Source organism: Diadema antillarum, unplaced genomic scaffold (genome assembly GCF_040938485.1).
Source record: "Diadema antillarum isolate AM-2024a unplaced genomic scaffold, OU_Dant_1.0 seq00001958_RagTag, whole genome shotgun sequence".
NCBI classification, from domain to species: Eukaryota; Metazoa; Echinodermata; class Echinoidea; order Diadematoida; family Diadematidae; genus Diadema; species Diadema antillarum.
Genome location: NW_027272618.1, coordinates 60,138 through 80,599, shown reverse-complemented (window position 1 = coordinate 80,599; position 20,462 = coordinate 60,138). Strand labels below are relative to the sequence as shown.

General features: G+C 38.1%; 1 protein-coding gene across 1 annotated transcript; it reads left to right on the top strand.

The window, feature by feature from the left end:
• The first annotated feature begins 6,936 nt into the window (after positions 1 to 6,936).
• Positions 6,937 to 14,873, top strand: LOC139713419 (synaptojanin-2-binding protein-like). Its single transcript, XM_071625153.1, has 4 exons — positions 6,937 to 7,062; positions 10,521 to 10,657; positions 11,658 to 11,771; positions 13,161 to 14,873. The coding sequence occupies exons 1-4, from the start codon at positions 7,017 to 7,019 to the stop codon at positions 13,287 to 13,289; spliced, it is 426 nt and encodes a 141-aa protein (XP_071481254.1). The 5' UTR covers positions 6,937 to 7,016; the 3' UTR covers positions 13,290 to 14,873.
• Positions 14,874 to 20,462: the final 5,589 nt, after the last annotated feature.

Here is a 20,462-nt window from a genome sequence, read left to right as displayed (position 1 = left end):
GTCTTTCGTTCCATCCTTAAGTTTATACACTGAAAAAAGTTGGGATTTTGAATATATGAAACAACAAGCTGGTGTTACAATTTCCGGTGCTCATTTTCATTTTGTGGTGTTAAACTAACACCTCTAGGTGTCACTTCAAAACATAAAACTTTTTCTTTTTGATAGCTAATTAGTTACGGTTCTTCTTGTTGATTTTGAACTTCAACAAGACGAACGAGAATTTTCTGATACGTACTTATTTTTGAAAACAAAAAGGTTGTGAATACATTTACACCACAGTATAGCACCAGTTGGTGTGGTCTCCTATCGACACTGGGCGTATTCTATATAATTGACATTAAAGGTACAGTTTACCTTTGGGAGCAGTGATTTTAAAAAAATTCGAGTTTTCACATTTGATGCATATGGTATAGGTCAGTTGTACACTAAAAAATTTGCAATACACTGTAAAACCTAAAATATAGGGAGACATCACTATGTTTCTCATTAAACCATAACTGTCGACGGTCTAGTCTATAGAAACGATTTTACCATTGTTCACATTTTGTATATCTAACAATAATTAACATTAATAAATTATTATACTGATTAAAATTTTTACATTGGTTGTTTCTATCCGCAACGCACATTCATATTTTGAAGCACTATAGCTGGGTTTCTGTGCTTTTAACACCACCATGCACCATGCGTAGTGTCATTGCTGAATCAACACCAGCGCAGTGTCAAAAAATATCACCAGCTACCGTATCAAATTAACACTTCGAAGTGCCGGGTGAACAATCCACACCATCACAACATACTTTGTACACCTGTCGGTGTGGTCCTCTATTGACACTTGATCGGTGTTAGATTTAACACCCATGGTGTTAAATCTATCACCGATCTTTATGCAGTGTAAACATAAAGTTCTATACCCTTTCTTTATAGCAGCTGCTGAATATAGCGAATTAGGGCCAGATGGATGTCAGCAGGGCATATAAAACGTTCTGCTCCTTTCAACGATTACTCTAGTCAAGGATCAGAATTTCCGTATACTCCAGTACATGTTTCTATAAAGCACATTTATACACAGGCAACAGATTATTTTACGCACAACATACAAGTCTGATTGGGAATACTGCCAAGTACAATGCATGCCATACTGCTATGCCACATGTAAAACAAGAAATGCTAAAACATAATTGTGTGTTTGACATGACTGTATTTATGCGTGAGTGCATGAGTATAGCGAACACATACATATTCAGGGCCGCGGAACGTTTTACGGGGGGGGGGGGGGGGGGGGGAGGCTGTGGGACTGGAGAGGGAGTCAAGGTCAGTGGTACCCCCCTTTCGACGGGAAGAATCTAGAACGGAACGGCTTGATGATCGGGGTTCGATGGCGATATCTTTCTGAGCAATCTGAAGATTTATTTTGGACGCTAACACAATATCGGTTATATTTTGCTTGTTTATTTACTAAATGGAATGAAACTTCACCTAATGATAAAGCGTTTTACTGTCACTTGGTCTATTCCATTAGGTCTACTAATCAGTTGTGCTAACACCATACAGGCTAAACCCATGTGGTCTACTTCTCACTTGGTCTACTTGCCACATGGTCTAATAACCACTTGGTCTGATTCCCATTTCGTCTAATTGCCAGTTGGTGTCATGCATTTTTGCCACTTAGTCTAATACAGTTCGTCTAATGTTCCATTGGTCTAACACCAAATGGTCTGATTGACAGTTCGTCTAATTTCCCGCTTGGTCTAATAGCCACTTGGGCTAATTCTCACTTCGTCTATTTGCGTTTAGTCTAATAGCCTCTTGGTCTACTAGCCATTTGGTCTAATTGTCAGTTCGTATTATAATGGTACTAATTCCCACCTGGGCTAATGACAAGTTGGGCTATAATGCCAGTTGGGCTACCATTTGGCCTATATAGGTGTCGTTATGGTAAGTTGGCTAAAAGAAATAAAGCCACTTAATATAATAATGATAATAATGATGATAAATCTATTATAAAATTACACATTTTATGGAAACTGATATTAGTTATGTCTGCAAATAAGTGTATATATGGAGCGAGCTTAACTATTTTTCCATTTTCACACCCCATACTTGCCGTTAATTGAAATTAAAGAAATTCATAACAATAACAATGGAGATCTCTAGAAGATGTGCTTCAAACATAATTACAAGAAGCTTTCAAAATGATACTCAACTTCCTCATCTGCTGCGGTTAATCAATAACAGAATCAAATAAGTTTAGTCCGTTTGTATTCTTCTTAAAAAAATTGTTTATCGCTACTTTTTTTATCCACATCACACCGTTATTGTGTTAACTCATCTGTTACTATAATGCACTATTCCTTTCCTTAATCATTGACTATGATGACTGGCTTATACCTGCGGACAATTGCAGACGAGGGGGGGGGGGGGGTGGGGGTGGGGGTGGGACAAAATGATTGTATACTTGCGATGATCGTTCGGAGTGAGCAAACATTCAGTGCATTTTCCAAAATTAATATCATGTAATAATTTTGTTACATCCTGCATATTTGAACGGTGAATAATGTATTTTTATCAGTTGAAGTGGAAATGTTCTTTATATCAATTATTAGGCATGCTGTGAAGAGTTATACGCATTCAACAACCGATGTCGGAGTTTGTAGACCTGAACGAGCGCAGCGAGCGGGCGTATTCTTTTTCACTTTTCTATATCCAATTCGGACAAACAATGTTAAGTCCAATATATTTGGCATTTCCTCTATGCTGTTAAAGAAAAAATGGGGAAGGACTACCGAATGAAGATCTGATAAAATAGAGGATTTTTATTCAGGATTAAACGATAAATTTATTTGCCAGTAACGGGAAGCTGGTTGATGTCTGTAAGTGTTTCTTAATAAGACCAAGTGGCATTAGACCAAGTGAGATACGAAATGGAATGATTAGACCAAGTGGTCATTAGACCAAACGATAATTAGACCAAATGAAAATTGGTCCAAGGGATATGTTGACCAATTAAGTGGCCTTATGATAGCCAAAATGGCTGTAGCCCAAGTGACTATTGGACAAGCATGTTTGAAGTGAATTAGACACTAAAGGCCTAACGAAGTGGAAATAAAACGAAGTTGCAATTAGCCGAAGTGGAAATTAGACCAAATGATGTAAGACCAATTGAGAATCAGACTAACTGGTATTAACCGAACTGGTCATTAGACGAACTGGAGTTGTTCATGAGCTAATGTGTTTCTTTGATGTTGTCAACGCCTCCAATCTTATCTATATACTGGTATACGCTTTCTGCATATAGCCTATTTTACTTCGGCCTCTCATGTTCCGGGCCCTTCCTTTCGTGCACGCTCTTCCCTCCTCAGTAGTTTCTGTCCATTGGATACATGTATGTCTTCCGTGTCACTGAACAGACATCCGCTGTCATCTAATCAGCGCATTCATGATCTCCTCTTGCAATAATGTGACTCTTCCCGCCAGCTCACTTGGACAAGAAGCAGTGACAGCGGTCACTAACACAAGAAGTTCACCCACGGTGTTAAAGCTAACACCGATCTTTTTGCAGTGTAGCAGTACAGTAATGGGCCCTAACAACAATGTCATGATAACAGTGGCGTATCTAGGGAAAACAGCGCCCGGGGCAAGCGCGGAAATCATACGCCCCTAATTTCTGAAAAAGTGTTCAACCCCAACTCCATCCCGGTAGGGACTTTATGCTTTTTCATGAAATTATATGCTTTTTCAAGCACTTAAAAGGGGTCTTTTGAGAGTGATTTAAATGTAATAAATTGTGATAAACTTTGGCGAGCGAGCGCAGCGAGCGAGCCGAAAATTTTTGTATTTCAGATTACAAAAAATGGAATTCTTGTCATTTTTTGCTTACTAAATCTTACAATTCTAATCAAGATATAGTAACGGCCTTATAGATAACGATTTATACCAACAAACTAAAATACTCAAACTTAGTACGCGCGAGCGAGCCGAAATTTGTATATTTCCGCGTCATCATCACGTTTTGTTCTTATCTTTTTTTTTGTGACAAATTTTGGCGAGCGAGCGCAGCGAGCGAGCCGAAAATTTTTGTATTTCAGCTTACAAAACATGGAATTCTTGTCATTTTTTTGTTTATTAAATCTTACAATTCTAATCAAGAATAGTGACGGCCTTATAGATAACGATTTATACCCAACAAACAGAGGACTTGAAAAAATACTCTAAATTAGTACGAGCGAGTGAGCCGAAATTTGTATATTTCCGCGTCCCATCATCACATTTTGTTCTTTTCTTTCTTTTTTCTTTAATAAATTTTGGCGAGCGAGCGCAGCGAGCGAGTCGAAAATTTTGTATTTCAGCTTACAAAACATGGAATTCTTGTCATTTTTTGCTTATTAAATCTTACAATTCTAATCACGATATAGTGACGGCCTTATAGATAACGATTTATACCCAACAGGCAGAGGACTTGAAAAAATACTCTAAATTAGTACGAGCGAGTGAGCCGAAATTTGTATATTTCCGCGTCATCATTACGTTTTGTTCTTATCTTGTTTGATTTTTTTGCGCCCCCCCTCCCCTTGTTCGAAACCGTTGGCGCCCTCCTTTGATCCAATCGGCGATCGCTTCAGAACGAAAGAAATTGCAGCCGCTGCTCCGTGTAACATTTTGCCTGCTAGATATAAAATGACATGTGTGAACACAATATACATTGTCATTTTGTCCGCATCATCATCATGTTTTGTTTTTATCTTGTTTGATTTGGTTTTCTGCAACCCCCCCCCCCCCCCCCCCCCGTCCGGGCGAGGGTTTTTTTTCTTCTTCTTCTTCTTCTTCTTCTTCTTTTTCTTCTTCTTCTTCTTCTTCCTTTTCTTCCCCTTTTTTCTTTTTTTCTTCTACTTCTTCGTTTTTTTTTCGGTTTTTTTTTCGTTTTTGGCGCCCCCAAGGAGTGGCGCCCGGGGCACGTGCCCCCCTTGCCCCCCCCCCCCCTAGATACGCCACTGCATGATAATAATGATGTCTAGATAACAATGATGATGACTGTATTATTAATATTTTCATACTCATCCTCATTATATCATCATCATTTTATACGCCGTATAACTACCACTACCACTATAGGCCTATCATGCTGCTGCTACTATCACTATGCTTGTATGGATTATCATTGTTCTCGATCGATAATCATCATCATTCCTTCAAGCCTGTTATATTATTGTTATTATCTAGAATATGACCAAGAAATGACGGAATGTAAAAGATATCACCACACAATTCAATTCAAATTTTATTTCATTTTTCGACGAGACCATAGACATTTAACTTTCTTTGGTAACAGAGAACAAGGCATAAGCAAAACAAAGTAAACTCAGAAGAGTATACAATAAGAGTGGAACCTTATAATAATGTATACGTGGTCATGAAAACTTAAATGATGACAATAATACGCAAACTTCGAAAAATGGAGGGACCCACTAAAAAGACAAAGCTTGTAAAATAGAATGTGGGCCCCTCATGTATGATAAAACGTCAATAGAAAAAGAAAGGTCTGGAAGCCCACTACAAAGACAGAGTATAGATAACAGAGACACATGCATGTAGGCCTACATGAACATGAAACGAGACTGGCACAACAATGAAACTTCTTCATAGGAAGACTAATTAACAGACGGAAGACAACACAACGGACAAAAAGGCATGTTACGAACAGATCGAGCGATTCTCGACAAAAGTATAGGCCTCAACACATCAAAAAATAATAATAATAATGGGATATGTAAAAAGGGCAAGGAAATACAGAGAAATACATGCAGAAATAACATAAATAGAATCGAATCCTAGCCAGTAGTGTAAGTGTATACTATTAGGATAATAGGGAGGAGAAAATACATGATGGTATATCAGCTGTCACTCATGTTCTTCGAAAGGGTAATAAAATAAGCCATGCAACAAGATAGTTCAATGCATATTCTGTGGAATCATTAAATCATACTACACTTGCTTACATTGAGCTGTTTTTATAAATAGGCCTACATAATATCTTAGATACAATATGGTTTGATGCACGATTGAGGCAGCAAATGATGGTGAAAATTAATGATGGTTGTGGGTCAGCGACAACAAGATAATGCCAAGTTTCAAGGTACGCTTGGTTCGTACAGTATCGGTCTACCCTCATGATAATGCCCCATATGTTACCGTCGATGTCATGAGCGTATACTTCTAATTAATGTTTAACTTGTACGGTACATGCATTGTAGTTTTGTAAGATATGTATTAATGTATCGTAGTAATATGTAACGTGAGTAAGTGATGAGGGGACTGCACTATACAAGTTCGCTTTTTAGCAGCCCCTCAATTTTCTTTCCACCAAGTTCTTTATGAAACAAGATGTATTATATGTTGCAAGATATGTTATCATTTGACGCTTGTATTACCTATGTATAGTGATTGGAAATGCAAATAAATAAAAACATGAATGAATGAATGAATGAATGAATGAATGAATGAATGAATGAATGAATGAATGAATGAATGAATGAATGAATGAATGAATGAATGAATGAATGAATCCAACCCAAAGAATGAATGAATGAATAAATGAATGAATGAATGAATGAATATGAATGACTCAGAATGAATGAATGTCATTAGTGTGTTTGTTGTTTTTTTTTTTGTTTGTTTTTTTCCCTTGCGTCTAGCACTCTTCACTCTAGTATTTTTACTTTAGTTAGCATGGAAGAGATGATGTTACCTTCTACGCTGGAAGATCGCGTTTTTGCGCGATAGATCGACAACTTTTATCGTTTCAAAACACTCTTCCCTCATATCTATACTTCTATAATAAATACACCCGTAATGTGTTTTCAGAAGTAAGTTTCAGGGAAAGGGCATTGAAAGAGGCTAAAGGCTTTGCACGTATGATTCATTGTAATATGGCTGAGCACAGGTGACGGGCTTCGAAGAGCACATCCTGTCGAGAGAAGTTAAGACCTGACATCCTAGTACCAGGATCTAAATTAAGAATGGAACTGAAGGACGAACGCATTGAGCTTCTGAGAGGCAAAGCAGGTAATATTTTGATGGACAGAGAGAAGGCTAAACCTTGAGATTTAATCAGCTCTGACTGTCCGATACTGCGTGAACCACATACACATTCCCATCATTGACAATACTCGTGGAGTGGGGCTGTTGGGTATGGGGGCGAGTTTTGCGACGCCGTGTGTGTAGTCCTACGTATAGTGTCTTGTGTGCCGTATATCATTCTGCTATGTCACCAATTTAGGCCGTGTGCACTCTCCAAAAAGTTGGGAAATGTGAAGGAGTTTGAATGCGTACACTGAAACCTAAAAAATTTGCAACTAAAAATAAAAAATTTGAATGAGTGACCATGCCACATGCCAATTTTCAGAGTGGATACGTAGACCTCTATCCATCAGTCACTCTGGCTCTGCTCTGTGTGCGTGTGTGCTGCACTGCTGGCGCTGGCCTGGGCCTGGCTGGATTTTTTATTATTTCTTTTGTTCAGATAAATGTTGTTTACTATGATTTGAGTTTGACCTAACCAGAGACTCCAACCCAAAGTACCTTCTGATCTGGAGATTCTCCCGCCTGAAACCCCTAGCAAACGGGAGACTCAAAGTTGATGTGTGCGAAGCGTGAAATTCCCAGGGTTCTACAGTAGATGCTCTCTCCTGGTGCTATCTAAGGCTTATTTTTTCACATACGATAGAAATATGTAAGAAATCCTTTCCAACGGGAGACAAAGAGTCAGGGCGGGAGAAATTAAATCTCAAATGGGAGAACGGGAGATTTTGCAAAAATGGGTTTTCGGCGGGAGATCTCCCGTCGAAAACGGGAGAGTTGGAGTCTCTGCCTAACTGGACCCGAACGCAACGCGCATTGTAGGATTTGGGATCCGGTATGGGGTAGTATCGCAGCTAAATTATATCAACTTAAATACTAAAAATGCGTCAATTTGAATACCAGAACATAAATTCACGATTTAGATCCTACAAATAGAGTAAAATATCCCGTTTGCGGCAGTTTAAGCATTGTTAAGGGTTTTTCCAACTTGTAAAAGTTAAACAAATCAGGCAAATTATTTTCAACCATTTCATATAACATAGACAAGATTATTCATTGACGCAATTGTTTTCATAAAAGAAATTTACCATTGACCAATGCAGTTTTCATGATTTACCAGGGCAAAACCTGGCACAATTTTTCGCCGATAAGGGCGATATGCAACGTTTTAACGTAGTATTTCTGCTTGCGGCATGATGTACAATCCCTATGCAATATGCGGTGCTCCGCGATCTTTAGCTGAACACCTTCACATGTCTCGCGAACATTGCGTAAGCCCCAATTCCCATTGCGAAAGCACGTGAAAATAGCGGGCGCACATGCATTGGCCGCAAACAAGATTGCAATTCTGGCGGTGTTGTTGACGTCTTTCTCGTGCTTTTCTCATTTTTTTTTCAATGGTAACATCCACTTTCCGAAAAAAATGGCGGCCCACATCGGCACGCGAAAGTTCTATTTTACGTGAGGATATGTTTTCAAAATCCATGAACATCGAGAAAACGACAAAAAATCCAGTTTCTTGGACCATTGTTTCTTAACTGTTATGTTAAGAAGTACCGAAAATTTTATTTTGGATGGGATATGTTGTCATTTAGGTGAGAAAATTTCACTTTCGTCAGAGATCATGCCTATTTCATCGGTTGGTTTTTGTTGATTGCTAGTGTGTTAGTATATGTGTAGTGTGCATGTAACAGTGCAATTCTGTGTTTAGCGGGATATTACCATGTATGTTGTACCTGCCGCGAACGGCTGCACGGCCGCTTACTGCCGCAGTTACTCTAGTCCAATTAGAGGTCTGTTGACAACAGGATACGGGGAACTTTTGGTTCCACTAATAGTCCATTTTTGTCCAAATCTATGACTTTAAATGATTCCCTCAGGAGGGATCTGCGAGAACGACAACTGCTCTGTTGGATGCATTTGAAACCTCTGCACTTGCACGAGTCGGTATACAGTGGACATAGCCTTTTGACTAGGCACTCTTGCTGCGCGACATCGTGTGGCGCCTGATCGCTCTAACTCTCTGCTTGTGTGGGCGTATTCCATTTCACTCAAATCCTTTCGCTTGCCACTACACAGTGCACAGCGAAAGGACGTTTTTCAAAGGCTAAAGACATAGCGACTCTCATGCATTAGAATCATACTGCCAATGCGCAAAGTGCCACATGAAGGTTGCATCAAAAGTCAAAAGATGAATGGGAGGTATGGAGATGAACTCGTAGAAAAACGTCTTTTCAAAACCACATGGGATCAGTGTGGAGATGAACAAGTGAATGTACGGTATGAATTAGGTAAAAAACGTAAAAGTAAGCCTATTGCTAGTGAAATATGTAACTTACAGAGGCGCAAAAATTTGTGTCTCTTTTTCACCATACGCATACAGAGATAGCACTCTTTTGACTCAGGGCGTTGCCACAGTATAACTGTGTGAAGGAGCACCCAGGGGGCTAAGTTTGACCTTGTCATTCATTGGTTAATAAAGATAATGTATAAAATAAAACCAAATTTTGGTTAGACATAGTACTTGATAGAGTCTGTTACTTTAATGATGAATTACTAACAACAACATGTAGAATGACTCTTGACTGACAGTTTAGAGTATTCTACAAGTTAAAGTGTAAGTTAAGAATGAAATTGAATAATGCCCAAATGAAGTTTTTCATCTCCTAACTTGTGAGTTGTGGATTATCAATGTACCCTGATATTTGTACTCAAAATATTGTTACATGGGAGTACTGAATCGCAGGAAAAACTTTTTTAATGGCATTTCGTAGACAGTACCCTTCTCTCTGTTTTCATACAGGCAAACACATGATTTGTCTTTTCATGCTTTTAGTTTTCACAATCAAGGAAATGTTGCATGGTCATTTCTACCACTGCTGAAGTCTAAACTGTAACATGATGAATATATGAAAATGTGCTGCGTATATTTGATGACTCAAAACCACAGATATAGACTAGTTAGTATCATGCAACTTGCTGAGTACCTCTATGCTACGTCATTCAGAGTGCACTACAAGTATTATCAGAAGCAGTAAGCAAGTACTGTTTATCAGTTCTCACCTGAAAGTAATTTTCTTGATTATGATAATACAATTGTACATCCCTCTAGTACATGTTATATGACCAATTTAGTACAGGAAGGGCACTAACTTCACAGGCTTTGTTTATATCAGTTTCTTAAATGATGTAACATTTACATGTATTTTTGTCCATATTTATGCATCATCCACTTCACTTTTTAAGGATACTGAGTATCAAACTGTCAATGACACCAGTATTTGCTTGACAAAAGACAAATTTTAGCAGTACTCTCATGATTACACCTTATCTTGATATTTCCCTGTTTGTGTATTAACAAGCTAAGATTTTGCAAGTAAGGGGAAGAATAAGTAATCATATGTAATTTCCTCACCTGTGATTCTTTCCTCTCTGGTCAATAGGACTTGGGTTTAACATCAAAGGAGGACTGGACCAACCTCTGATTCCAGGTGACACAGGTATTTTTGTGACCAAGATCAGAGAAGAGGGTGCAGCAGCTAAAGATGGTCGACTACAGCGAGGAGACAAAATCCTTGAAGTAAGATCACTGGTGGCTTGTGCCTGATGATAACATGAGTGCTTAAGAACACACAGTATAATGTACTATGCTTTTTCATGTCTTCAGATGACATTTTTGATTTTTTCTTTGTAATGCTGCAATTTGAGGAAACAAAAACTTGCTGAATTTGTGCATTTGTATCCATAAGACCAAGGTTCAGAATGTGCTACTACTACTGCCGGTATTACCTACACTGTTTGGAGGGAAAGTGTTGTGAAAGATACGATATTAGATGAGATGTTTTCTTAGTGTCTGACATGTTTGTTTTTGCCTGTGATTTCCAGCACAAATTATCACTAGCTAATGGGTACTTTCAAAAAGAGTTACAGTAGCTGCCAATTTGCATCACTCGCTCATCCTTCGTAAGGAAATACATGTACCACTAATGTTGCATTGCTACCATTCATCACAAACTGTATGGTTGGGTGTCCTATACATCGACACGCTAACGTTTTTCTATGAATAGAAAATTAAAGTATCTCACTATTTGCCTGAAATTTTACTCATATGTGAAAAAAAATATATACTCAGAATTCACAAGCGTGCATTGAAAATGCAGTTTGAGGTACGTGCTCTAAGATAACTGCTTTTAATGCATGAGGTGTTATGTTCGGATACTCAGTTGTGCTATAATACTTTGAAACCCACACCCCTGCCCTCTATTGCCAATACGTGTAAAGTGCACGTAATGCTTTTCCAACATGTATTTATAATCTACGGCATCATTGTAGTGCTGTTTGTTTGTTTTTGTTTTTTATTATCAGGTTTTTCAGTAATACACCGTTGTATTTTGATATTTCCAAAATCCACAGTGAAGAATAGAAAAAAAACTCACTTAGTCTCATGTGTGCATGTTCATTCTTTACGCGTGATGCTGTAAATGGAGGGGTGTCGGTTTCAGTGTACAGTGTTGATGTGTTGGACACCTACCATACATGTCCATTCTTTTTCAGCTCCATCTTATTTGTTGTCCTCACAGATTAATGGCGAAGATGTTAGGAAAGTACCTCACAAGAGGGCGGTGGAATTGTTTGTTGGTGCTGGCGAATCAGTGAGCCTACTGGTAACACACAATGCTGAGGCAGTTCTCCGGGTAAGTTGTCCATCCACCTTGGGACAGAGAGTTGTGCCAGATGGGGTCGGTTTGATTCCTCTGTTCTACAGGTGCCATTAGAAAACTTTAGAAAGTAGAACTCCACTTCATGTACAAGTTGTCTTATATGTGAGGAAAACGTAGAGTAAAGTCAGATGATGAAAGTGGCAGGTGTTTCATCAAACTTACACCATAGGATTAAGAAAGGCACAGAATAATAAGTTTAACATGTTCTTTGCTGAATACTAATACATGAAGTGACATTGATCGCAACCACAGATACAAATTAGAAGATGCAGGTATGCCAAAACTTCACAGCTCTCTTATAGGATTTGAATACTGTACACATAAAACTGACAATTTTATTTTGTTTTAAGTCGATGATTTAATAGCTACATCTCATTTCTCCCAAGCACTCACTTTTTGTAATAGGTAGAGAGAAGACTTGTATAATTAGATGCAAAGGATACAACTTATTCTTAAGTTATTAACTTCATGCATGCAAGGAGTTAGTGTGTGCATGTTTGTGTGTCTAGTGTCAACGTCTTTACTGAGACCTAGCCCCTGCAAGCATCTGCTTTTCTGTATGTTTCCCCACACATTATCTTTATTTCCAATTACAAATATGAAGTAAGTCAGACTGATCGAAGTGCATCAGCAACTTTGATTATTATGTAAAGTTCATTCTGTATATGTGGGGTTTTTCACATTTTAGTCGGTGGTATTGTTTAATCTGTGTGTGTATGTTATGAAGGTAATTGGGAAAAAACTCAGTTAATGAAAAAAATGATAAATAAAAATGTTGGACAAAAAAATTTAGTAAAGAAATTTATGTAGGTCAGTGGGAGACATGAGATGATGTCATCAACTCATCTAATCTGCATATATGTTTTGCCATCTAATATACATGTAGCTATTTTGTGATACACATACTGTATATATATTTTTGTGATAATATGTGAAACTTTAAATTCTGTAACTGTTTTAGGTCTGATTTTGATAAACCCTTTATCATTCTCTGTTTGATGTTTACCACTCGTATGTTACTACATAGTATTACCAATGTGAACTACATAGTATTACCAATGTGAAGGTGATGTAGAATCACATTACATGTAACTCCCCATCCTCAGTAACAGAATACTCATGCAATTTATTCAATTGCTTTGTTTTACATACATGAATTATGCATTGTATTTTAGTGTCATCACATTTCCTACAATGTATCTTAGATTTGAAGATTGCATGCAATTTCAGTGCTTAATAGTGTACTGTAATGTATAGCCAGGTAAATTGTGTACAATGAATGTACATCCTTCCCTAGAGTAATGAGGGGTGTGTGTCTCAATGTACTTGAAAGGTTTCTGTCACGTCTGAATTCCCATGCAGAAGGAATACGAAGAGGCCCAGGCCAAAGCAGCAAGCTCCTCGGGTGGTTCTCGACTCCAATGGTTGGTGGTCATCGGTGTGGCGATAGCAGTGGGAGCATTTGTCTTGATACGGACAAGAAGGCGCTAGCCTCTCCCCAGATCTTTTAGAGTATTCAGATTTATATTTCTACCTATCTACTTTGTTACTTGACTTGATATGTTTACATGTTGACATCATGATACAGACAAAGGAAACTTTGAATCTTATACAGACTCTGACAAAGTCTCAGCTCTCCTTGCCATCTCTCTGCGCTGTTTGATAATTTTATATTTTTGGGGGTAGTCAGGTCAACTAACACTGTACAATGTTTTGTCTCTCAGCTTGTAGTATATGTGGGTTGATTAGAGGTAAGAGTATATGTTGCACTTCATAGTATGACAAAATGTGTAAACATGCCCATAACAGATGTGAACCAAGATGTGAAGGGTAATGCACTGAAGTGCCAAAAATTCAGTCTTTTGTGTAGGCATATACTGAGTATATGTTTGGGTCTTGTAGGTGGGACCCCTGAGTAGCAGTTGTTATGTAACATGTTTATCTATGATAAAACAAGTATTACCATATCATTCTCTGTCCAAGGCTGGTATAAGCTGTTTAATGCATTTCAAAGCTGAGTATACAGTGAGTGGTACCTGTTTGTACCAGACACATCCTGTACAGGTGTCTCCGTTCTGTAATTATGGGTTAGGACAGTAAATGGAGCCAAGAAGATGATTTTTGTTTTCATGGAGTTTGGTCGGAGGAGCAAGTATTCCTTGGTGTGCTAAAAAAAACAAACAAATAACAAACATGATTTGATGAGTCAGGAATTCTGTATGGAATTTAAAGTATGTGGATGATGTTCTACTTATGATGTACTTGTGAAAACAAATTTCAATATGCATCAGTCATATAAAAATGTACTTGCAGCTACAATGCATTTGAAGGAAGGGAAGTTGATCAATCTGTGTATAATTATGAATATCCAGCCACTGGCATTGTTTACAGTTCTTTTATGGAGTCTAATTCATATTTTGTTTTCACTGATCTTTAGTTGATAGTAAATTTTGTTTTTATTCATTGTAGTTGCAAATGTACAAGGGCATACTGAAGTGTGAAGGCTGCTGTATACGCCATATATTTTATTAAATAGCGAATCTAACTTTTTGCAAATCGTCACTTCTCAAGAAAGTCGTGAGTGGTTAAATTCACAATCTTGGAGTACAGTAACGAATGGAGAAATGTATGCATGCACGTCACATTCATGTTGGGATCAGAGTTAATGTTTTCACATGTTGTTAAATTGACGAAAAGCACCAGACTCCTGAAATTCATGAAATATATGGTGTATACAGTATTACACTTCAAAAAAAAAAAAAAAAAAAAAAAAGACGGTGCTTTAACTGTTAAAAATGTACAAGTGTAGAAATATTCCCTTTGAGGATGTCTTTACAAGTCATTTTATTTGAATGAAATTTGGATATTTGCAGTAACATCAGGGTAGATGCATGGTTTTAATTGCATGAAAATGAATGCTGAATTGAACTGAAGTGGAAGTTTGATGCCTGTGGTTTGCAGAAATTGTGTTTCTCTGCAAGGGTAATGATGTCGCAAGACATACAAGTTTGCAGTCTTTAAATGAAAAGGTCATCATAACATTTGATACGGGAAACAGATAGTCTTCACATACAAACAAACACACATACACATATGTAGTATCTTCTTCATCTCACTCTAATTTTTTTTTTGTGTGTGTTCTTGTTTACCCTTAACTTTTTACGGTTTTAATGTATTGCTTCCTTTGGGCAAACAGATTGGACAGAGCCCTGACTAGTGGTGTCCACAAAACTCCTCCTATCAAGGCCCTGACTTTCTTGAATAGTTCAGTATTTGACTAGACATAAAAAATCAGGGACTCGAAGTGTACAAGGATTTGCATTGATTTTATTTTTTTAAGGCAAATTATAGTAAAGGCAGTTACTGCTGTAACAACCAAAGTACTGACAGCTGAAAGGCTGTTTCACAGTTGCTTCCAAGGAAACTGCAGTGACTGTGCTGTTGTAAACTGTTTTGTTTAACTCTTTATGTGCCATGGTGGAAACCCCCTGTGTGCCACGTTATTCTGAGACACGAAGGTAGCCATGCTTTGAGAAAGAATTCTGTTTTTCCAATTTATATAACTTCTACAAATTTCTGTTAGGATGGGCATAATAGTAGGCAAAGTTAAAGAGGAATGCCAAGCTTCGTTTCGATATATTATTGTATGACGAATCTATTTTCAAATTTTCTTTTGAATGACCAGTTGCTACATTAGTATAAAGGCATGACTTTTGCATATAAAACCGTGACAGAAACTTAGAATGTACGAGCAAATCTAGTTGGGAACATCGCTTGATAGTCGATCTCCACATAGAATGCAAGCCGTATATAAGAGGAACAAAAGCACGAGAAACGCTTTCATTGTGCCGCGGGATTAGCAGTAATTAGCGGTTTATCGATCGGTCTTGGCGGCTTTGTTTGTTGAGCAGAATATGCGAAGTTGGCAAGCCGTCGACTGAGTCGGACGTGCGAACGTGGCACATAAAGAGTTAACAACTTGAAGATATTTAAATGATGTACGAAGTCCTGTAAATCAAGAAATTTTCACATGCGTCAAACTTTCACAAATTTTGGGAGGAAGAAAGATTCACAGAAGTAAAATCCATACTATAGTTTTTGTGTATACAATACATTGAAAGCCAGTTGCACTGTGCGAAAGTTTCATGCAGCGAAAAAGGACGTCGGCTCCACTTGTGTTTCATTCAAGTTTCATTCTGCAAGGTTTCTGGTTTTACAGTACAGTATGTCCCAAAAACAATTACAATCAGATTTTTGCAATGAAAACTTCCAATATGATTAGGCTGTCTAAATGCTACTTCAGGTTCTTAAAATATAACATCTGAGCTATATTTTGCAGAAAACCCCATTCAATTTGGTTAAGTTGTCACAGAGAAATGTGGATCTTTGTAAAGCATGTCATGGGTCTGATTCTTCCAAATTTAGCACTCATGGATGCTCTTGGTAGTGCATTATGTTTGAACACAATGGACAGAACTTGGAGGGAAGGGATTCCTGACATGCTTTACAAAACTCCTCATTTCTTATTGACCACTGAAGCAAATCGGATAGGGTTTTCAGTAAGATGTGGGTAATAAGATGTAGTTTCATACCCTGAAATTTTATTTGGATTGATTCACTATTTCTAAAGTTACCATTGCAGAGGATCCCATTGTATTTTTTTTTTTTTTTGACATACGGTACAGTGTATTGCATATCGTATGGATGACCGAGAGGCACATTTCTTGCTCTGCACTCAAAGTCATAAGTGGGCATTTTACATCAAGGTCTGTCTTGACACGATATACATTATGCTGCTACATGGGTGTGTATTGGTGGGATCCCATTACTGTATTCTGATGTTTGCTTTGCAGAGGTTTCATGTGATTTTTATTTTCCTCTTTTTTGTTCAGCCACATGGGCAGGTTTGATGTGTTGGGCTGTCATGACACTTTGCATGCTCTTTGACCTGTCTGTCATCTGTTTGTGAAGCATCTACAATGTTCCTTTCTGGAACCACTTTGAGTAATAACAGGAAGCATTGTCGTAAAGGTGACTTCCTCCCAATTCTTACTAGTTCCCAGGTACTTCCCATAACAATGTTACATCTCCAGATCCTCATCAGACTCTTGTATCTGTATATTTCTGGCAACTTTCTACTTGGAGGGTAATGTAATTCCATGCCAAACTTTGTAACATACCCTGACAATGCTTTGTACATAATGATTGTAATACCCTCTCGATATAATCCAATGGTATTATATCCCGGTAGTCTGGGTGTATGCACTGTGTAAAATTACTACAGCCATATAAAGTACAATGTACATGCTACCAATATATTTTAATCTTTTTAATCATTTTTGTGTGAGAAGAGTGTTTCACACATCTCGGGCACATCAGTGAGCAGGAAGAAGGCCTCACTTTAAATGAGCCAGCAGTGTATGCTTCGTGTATATACTCATATATTTTCAGAAAATCTTCTTGTAACTGTTAGTGTTTCGATGCATGGTGTACACTGTATATGTGACCGCCATTTGGGAGTTGCTTGTACCCTGCAGACCATCCAGCCCAAGTGGAAATGGATGTCTGTGTAGATGACAAAGATTTACTATCCATGTCACAGAATTAGAGGCAAATGCCAAGTTGATCTTATTAGGATCAATGTAGACAATCGTGATTACACTGTACCAATGTTCCTTGAGAAAGTTGTTGTATTGGTACCATTGGTTCTGTTTTGACCTTTGTGTCTGGCTTAAGGATGTACATCATAATTACTGCAATCGATATCAGATATTAAACAAAATGAGATGTCTGTGCATATAAAAAAATTGCAACACAGGACAACACAGTTGTGGGTCTAGAATTCTTGATGCCAAATGTTCCGTGTACAGAGGGGCCAGGAAGGAAGAACTTTGGGTGCCTCCCTCCCCCCCTCCCCCCCCCCCCCCCCCCCCCCCCCCAAAAAAAAAAAAATGGCTCCTTCATCCATGACACTGACAACAAAAATAACAGCAGGAGATTATGTGTGGAATCTGTGTAAGATGAATGATGTTTAAACACTGAATGACAAACACTACGATGTGAATAAATGATTGATGTGGTTATCCGGAGAGAACTTGTTTTCCGGTTCAGGAAAAGACAAAGAAAGAAAAAAAAAAAACATTCTCAGTGTCCTTGCTTTGTGTTTTTGTCATGTACTGGTTGGTTTCTATGCCAGAGAGTTATGAATACAATGTAAGGTCAGGAAGAGGTCAAGAAAGAGGTCAAGAAAGAGCCTACAGAATGTACAGTGCAGAGGGAAATTTTATACACGTACATAACATTGTGTAATATACAAATAGTGAATGGTCACGAGTGCAATGGCACAAGATTTCGCACGAGGTGAAAGATAGAGGCGCTCTATTCAACGAGGCGAAGCTGAGTTGAATAGTGCGCCTCATCTTTCACCGAGTGCGAAATCTGGTTCCATTGCATGAGTAAAGACCACACACTATTTGTTTTATACAACACCTTGAACGTCAGCAGATTTGGTACTCACAGATTCTTGAATTTAGCACAGAAATGGCAACCATTTTCTGTGAAAGACTAATGAGTAGCCTCACAGTTGCAGTCACCGTTTATGTACATGTAAGCAGAGACTCCAACCCGAAGCACCTTCTGATCTGGAGATTCTCCCGCCTGAAACCCCTAGCAAACGGGAGACTCCAAGTTTATGTGCGCGAAGCGCAAAGTTCCTTGGTTTATAGATGCTCTCTGGTGCTATCTAAGGCTTATTTTTGCAACATACGATAGCAATAAGTACAACATCCGATCCAACGGGAGACATTGAGCCAGGGCGGGAGAAATTAAATCTCAAATGGGAGAACGGGAGATTTTTAAAAAATGGGTATTCGGCGGGAGATCTCCCGTCGAAAATGGGAGAGTTGGAGTCTCTGTGTAAGTATGCGAAACGAAGTTGTTTACAAAACTGAGTGACAAAAGTAACGCTTGATATTGCGCTTGTAATTGTTGAGTGCATGCGGCACATGTTTGTTTATTGTGACATCAGAGCGCGTGCAATGGAACATTTTGGTCAAACAAAATTGCACTGCTGACAGCCAGAGCGTGCAATGGAACTTTTCACTAAATGTCACGTGATGGGTAATCGACCAATCAAATAGCTACATTTTAAATAGGTGTTGTATAAAGTGTTACAATATTGCCATCAGAAACTTTGCACAATCTACATGTATTCAAGACTTTGCTCTCAAACACGTGAATGATGAGTTACATCCAAGGAAGTAGAAAAAAAAAAGAAGGAATACCAATTAATGTATCAATTTCTCACTTGGGTACTGCATGCCGCTTTGGCTAACCTCATGATTACATGTACACTATTCTCAAATACTGCATTAAGACAACAATGGGAGGGTAATTTCATAAACGAGTTTGCAGTTTACACTGTAGTCTGCAGCAATTGTGAGCATGGCAGTAGCCAGCAAATGACTTATCAGAAATGAGTATTCATATTTTTGCCGTAGTAATGGCAATTACAGCTTTCAACAGTTGTCATCTTTGATGAAATCAGCCTCTGCAATACTGAAGCTACTTTATGATTCCAGTGGTGCCAAACTTGGTGCATTGTCAAACTGAACTAGACAGGTTGGAATCCAGAATGTAGAATGGTACATTGGGCATAACATACAGTAGAGCCTACATTTACTTGAAGTTTTGGGATCCTAATTTTTTACTCACTAATAGAAGTTTCATATAATGACTGTTTTTTTACTTTTCTAACCATCACATAAACACAGAAATTCAGAAACTTAATCATGATCTCTACTAATCTTGACCATTCCCTGGCTTTAGTCTTGAAAATTTGAAGGTGTAATGTACACGAAGATACATGTACTGCGAACATTGCAATTCTGTTACGGCTTTGGCTACTGGGAAACCATGCAAAACTATGCATGTGGTTGAGGTGTGAGTTTTCTTTTGTATCCCTCTACGAATGAAATTAGACTGCTGATCTATAAAATTTGAACATGTGGGGAAAAAAGAAACCATGGACTCAAACCTGTCATCTACTCCTTTCCTGGCAGCGACACTACCACCAGACTATCCCTGGTTGCCGGCAGTGACACAATGAACTTGGAACAAATACCCAATACCCAAGGGTATAATAAATCAACAAGCATCTGTACTGCATAGGTCCTTCAGTGAACACTAGACACAAAGAAAGCAAGCTCTGGACTTCTAGAATGTCACATGTTTTCACAACTTGGAGATACATGTATTGTTACTGTAAGCATCTTTGCTGATCAGATGAGGTGAAAATGTCACTGCCTACCTCACAAGGCTCCCTTTAGCCTGCAAAGACAGCTTCGATTTCCCTTTATAAATTGAAACAATGTCAGAATGAATGATATCTACAACATGACCCGATTGAAGAGTTGTACATGTAATAGCTTTAAGGTACTGTATTGGAAGTTGCTAAATCACCAAGGAAGACATCATTTTCATATTTTAATCACATCATAATCTCCAATAATACTCTTGTGTGAAAACATGAAACAAAGATCTACAGTTTTTTTATTTATATATTAAGTCACTGAAGCGTCTTCCGTTTCATTAAATCCTAGTCAATTCAATATAACTTCTTGAATTTTTTTTTTCTCCCCACATTAGAGTAGCCCTAGCTTTCTG

Bases quoted from the DNA above. Each gene is read 5' to 3' on its own strand.
- LOC139713419 (XM_071625153.1), top strand. From the start codon at position 7,017: ATGGAACTGAAGGACGAACGCATTGAGCTTCTGAGAGGCAAAGCAG. The intron at 7,063-10,520 runs GTAATATTTTGA...TCTGGTCAATAG, and splicing joins GCTTCTGAGAGGCAAAGCAG to GACTTGGGTTTAACATCAAA. The intron at 11,772-13,160 runs GTAAGTTGTCCA...ATTCCCATGCAG, and splicing joins ATGCTGAGGCAGTTCTCCGG to AAGGAATACGAAGAGGCCCA.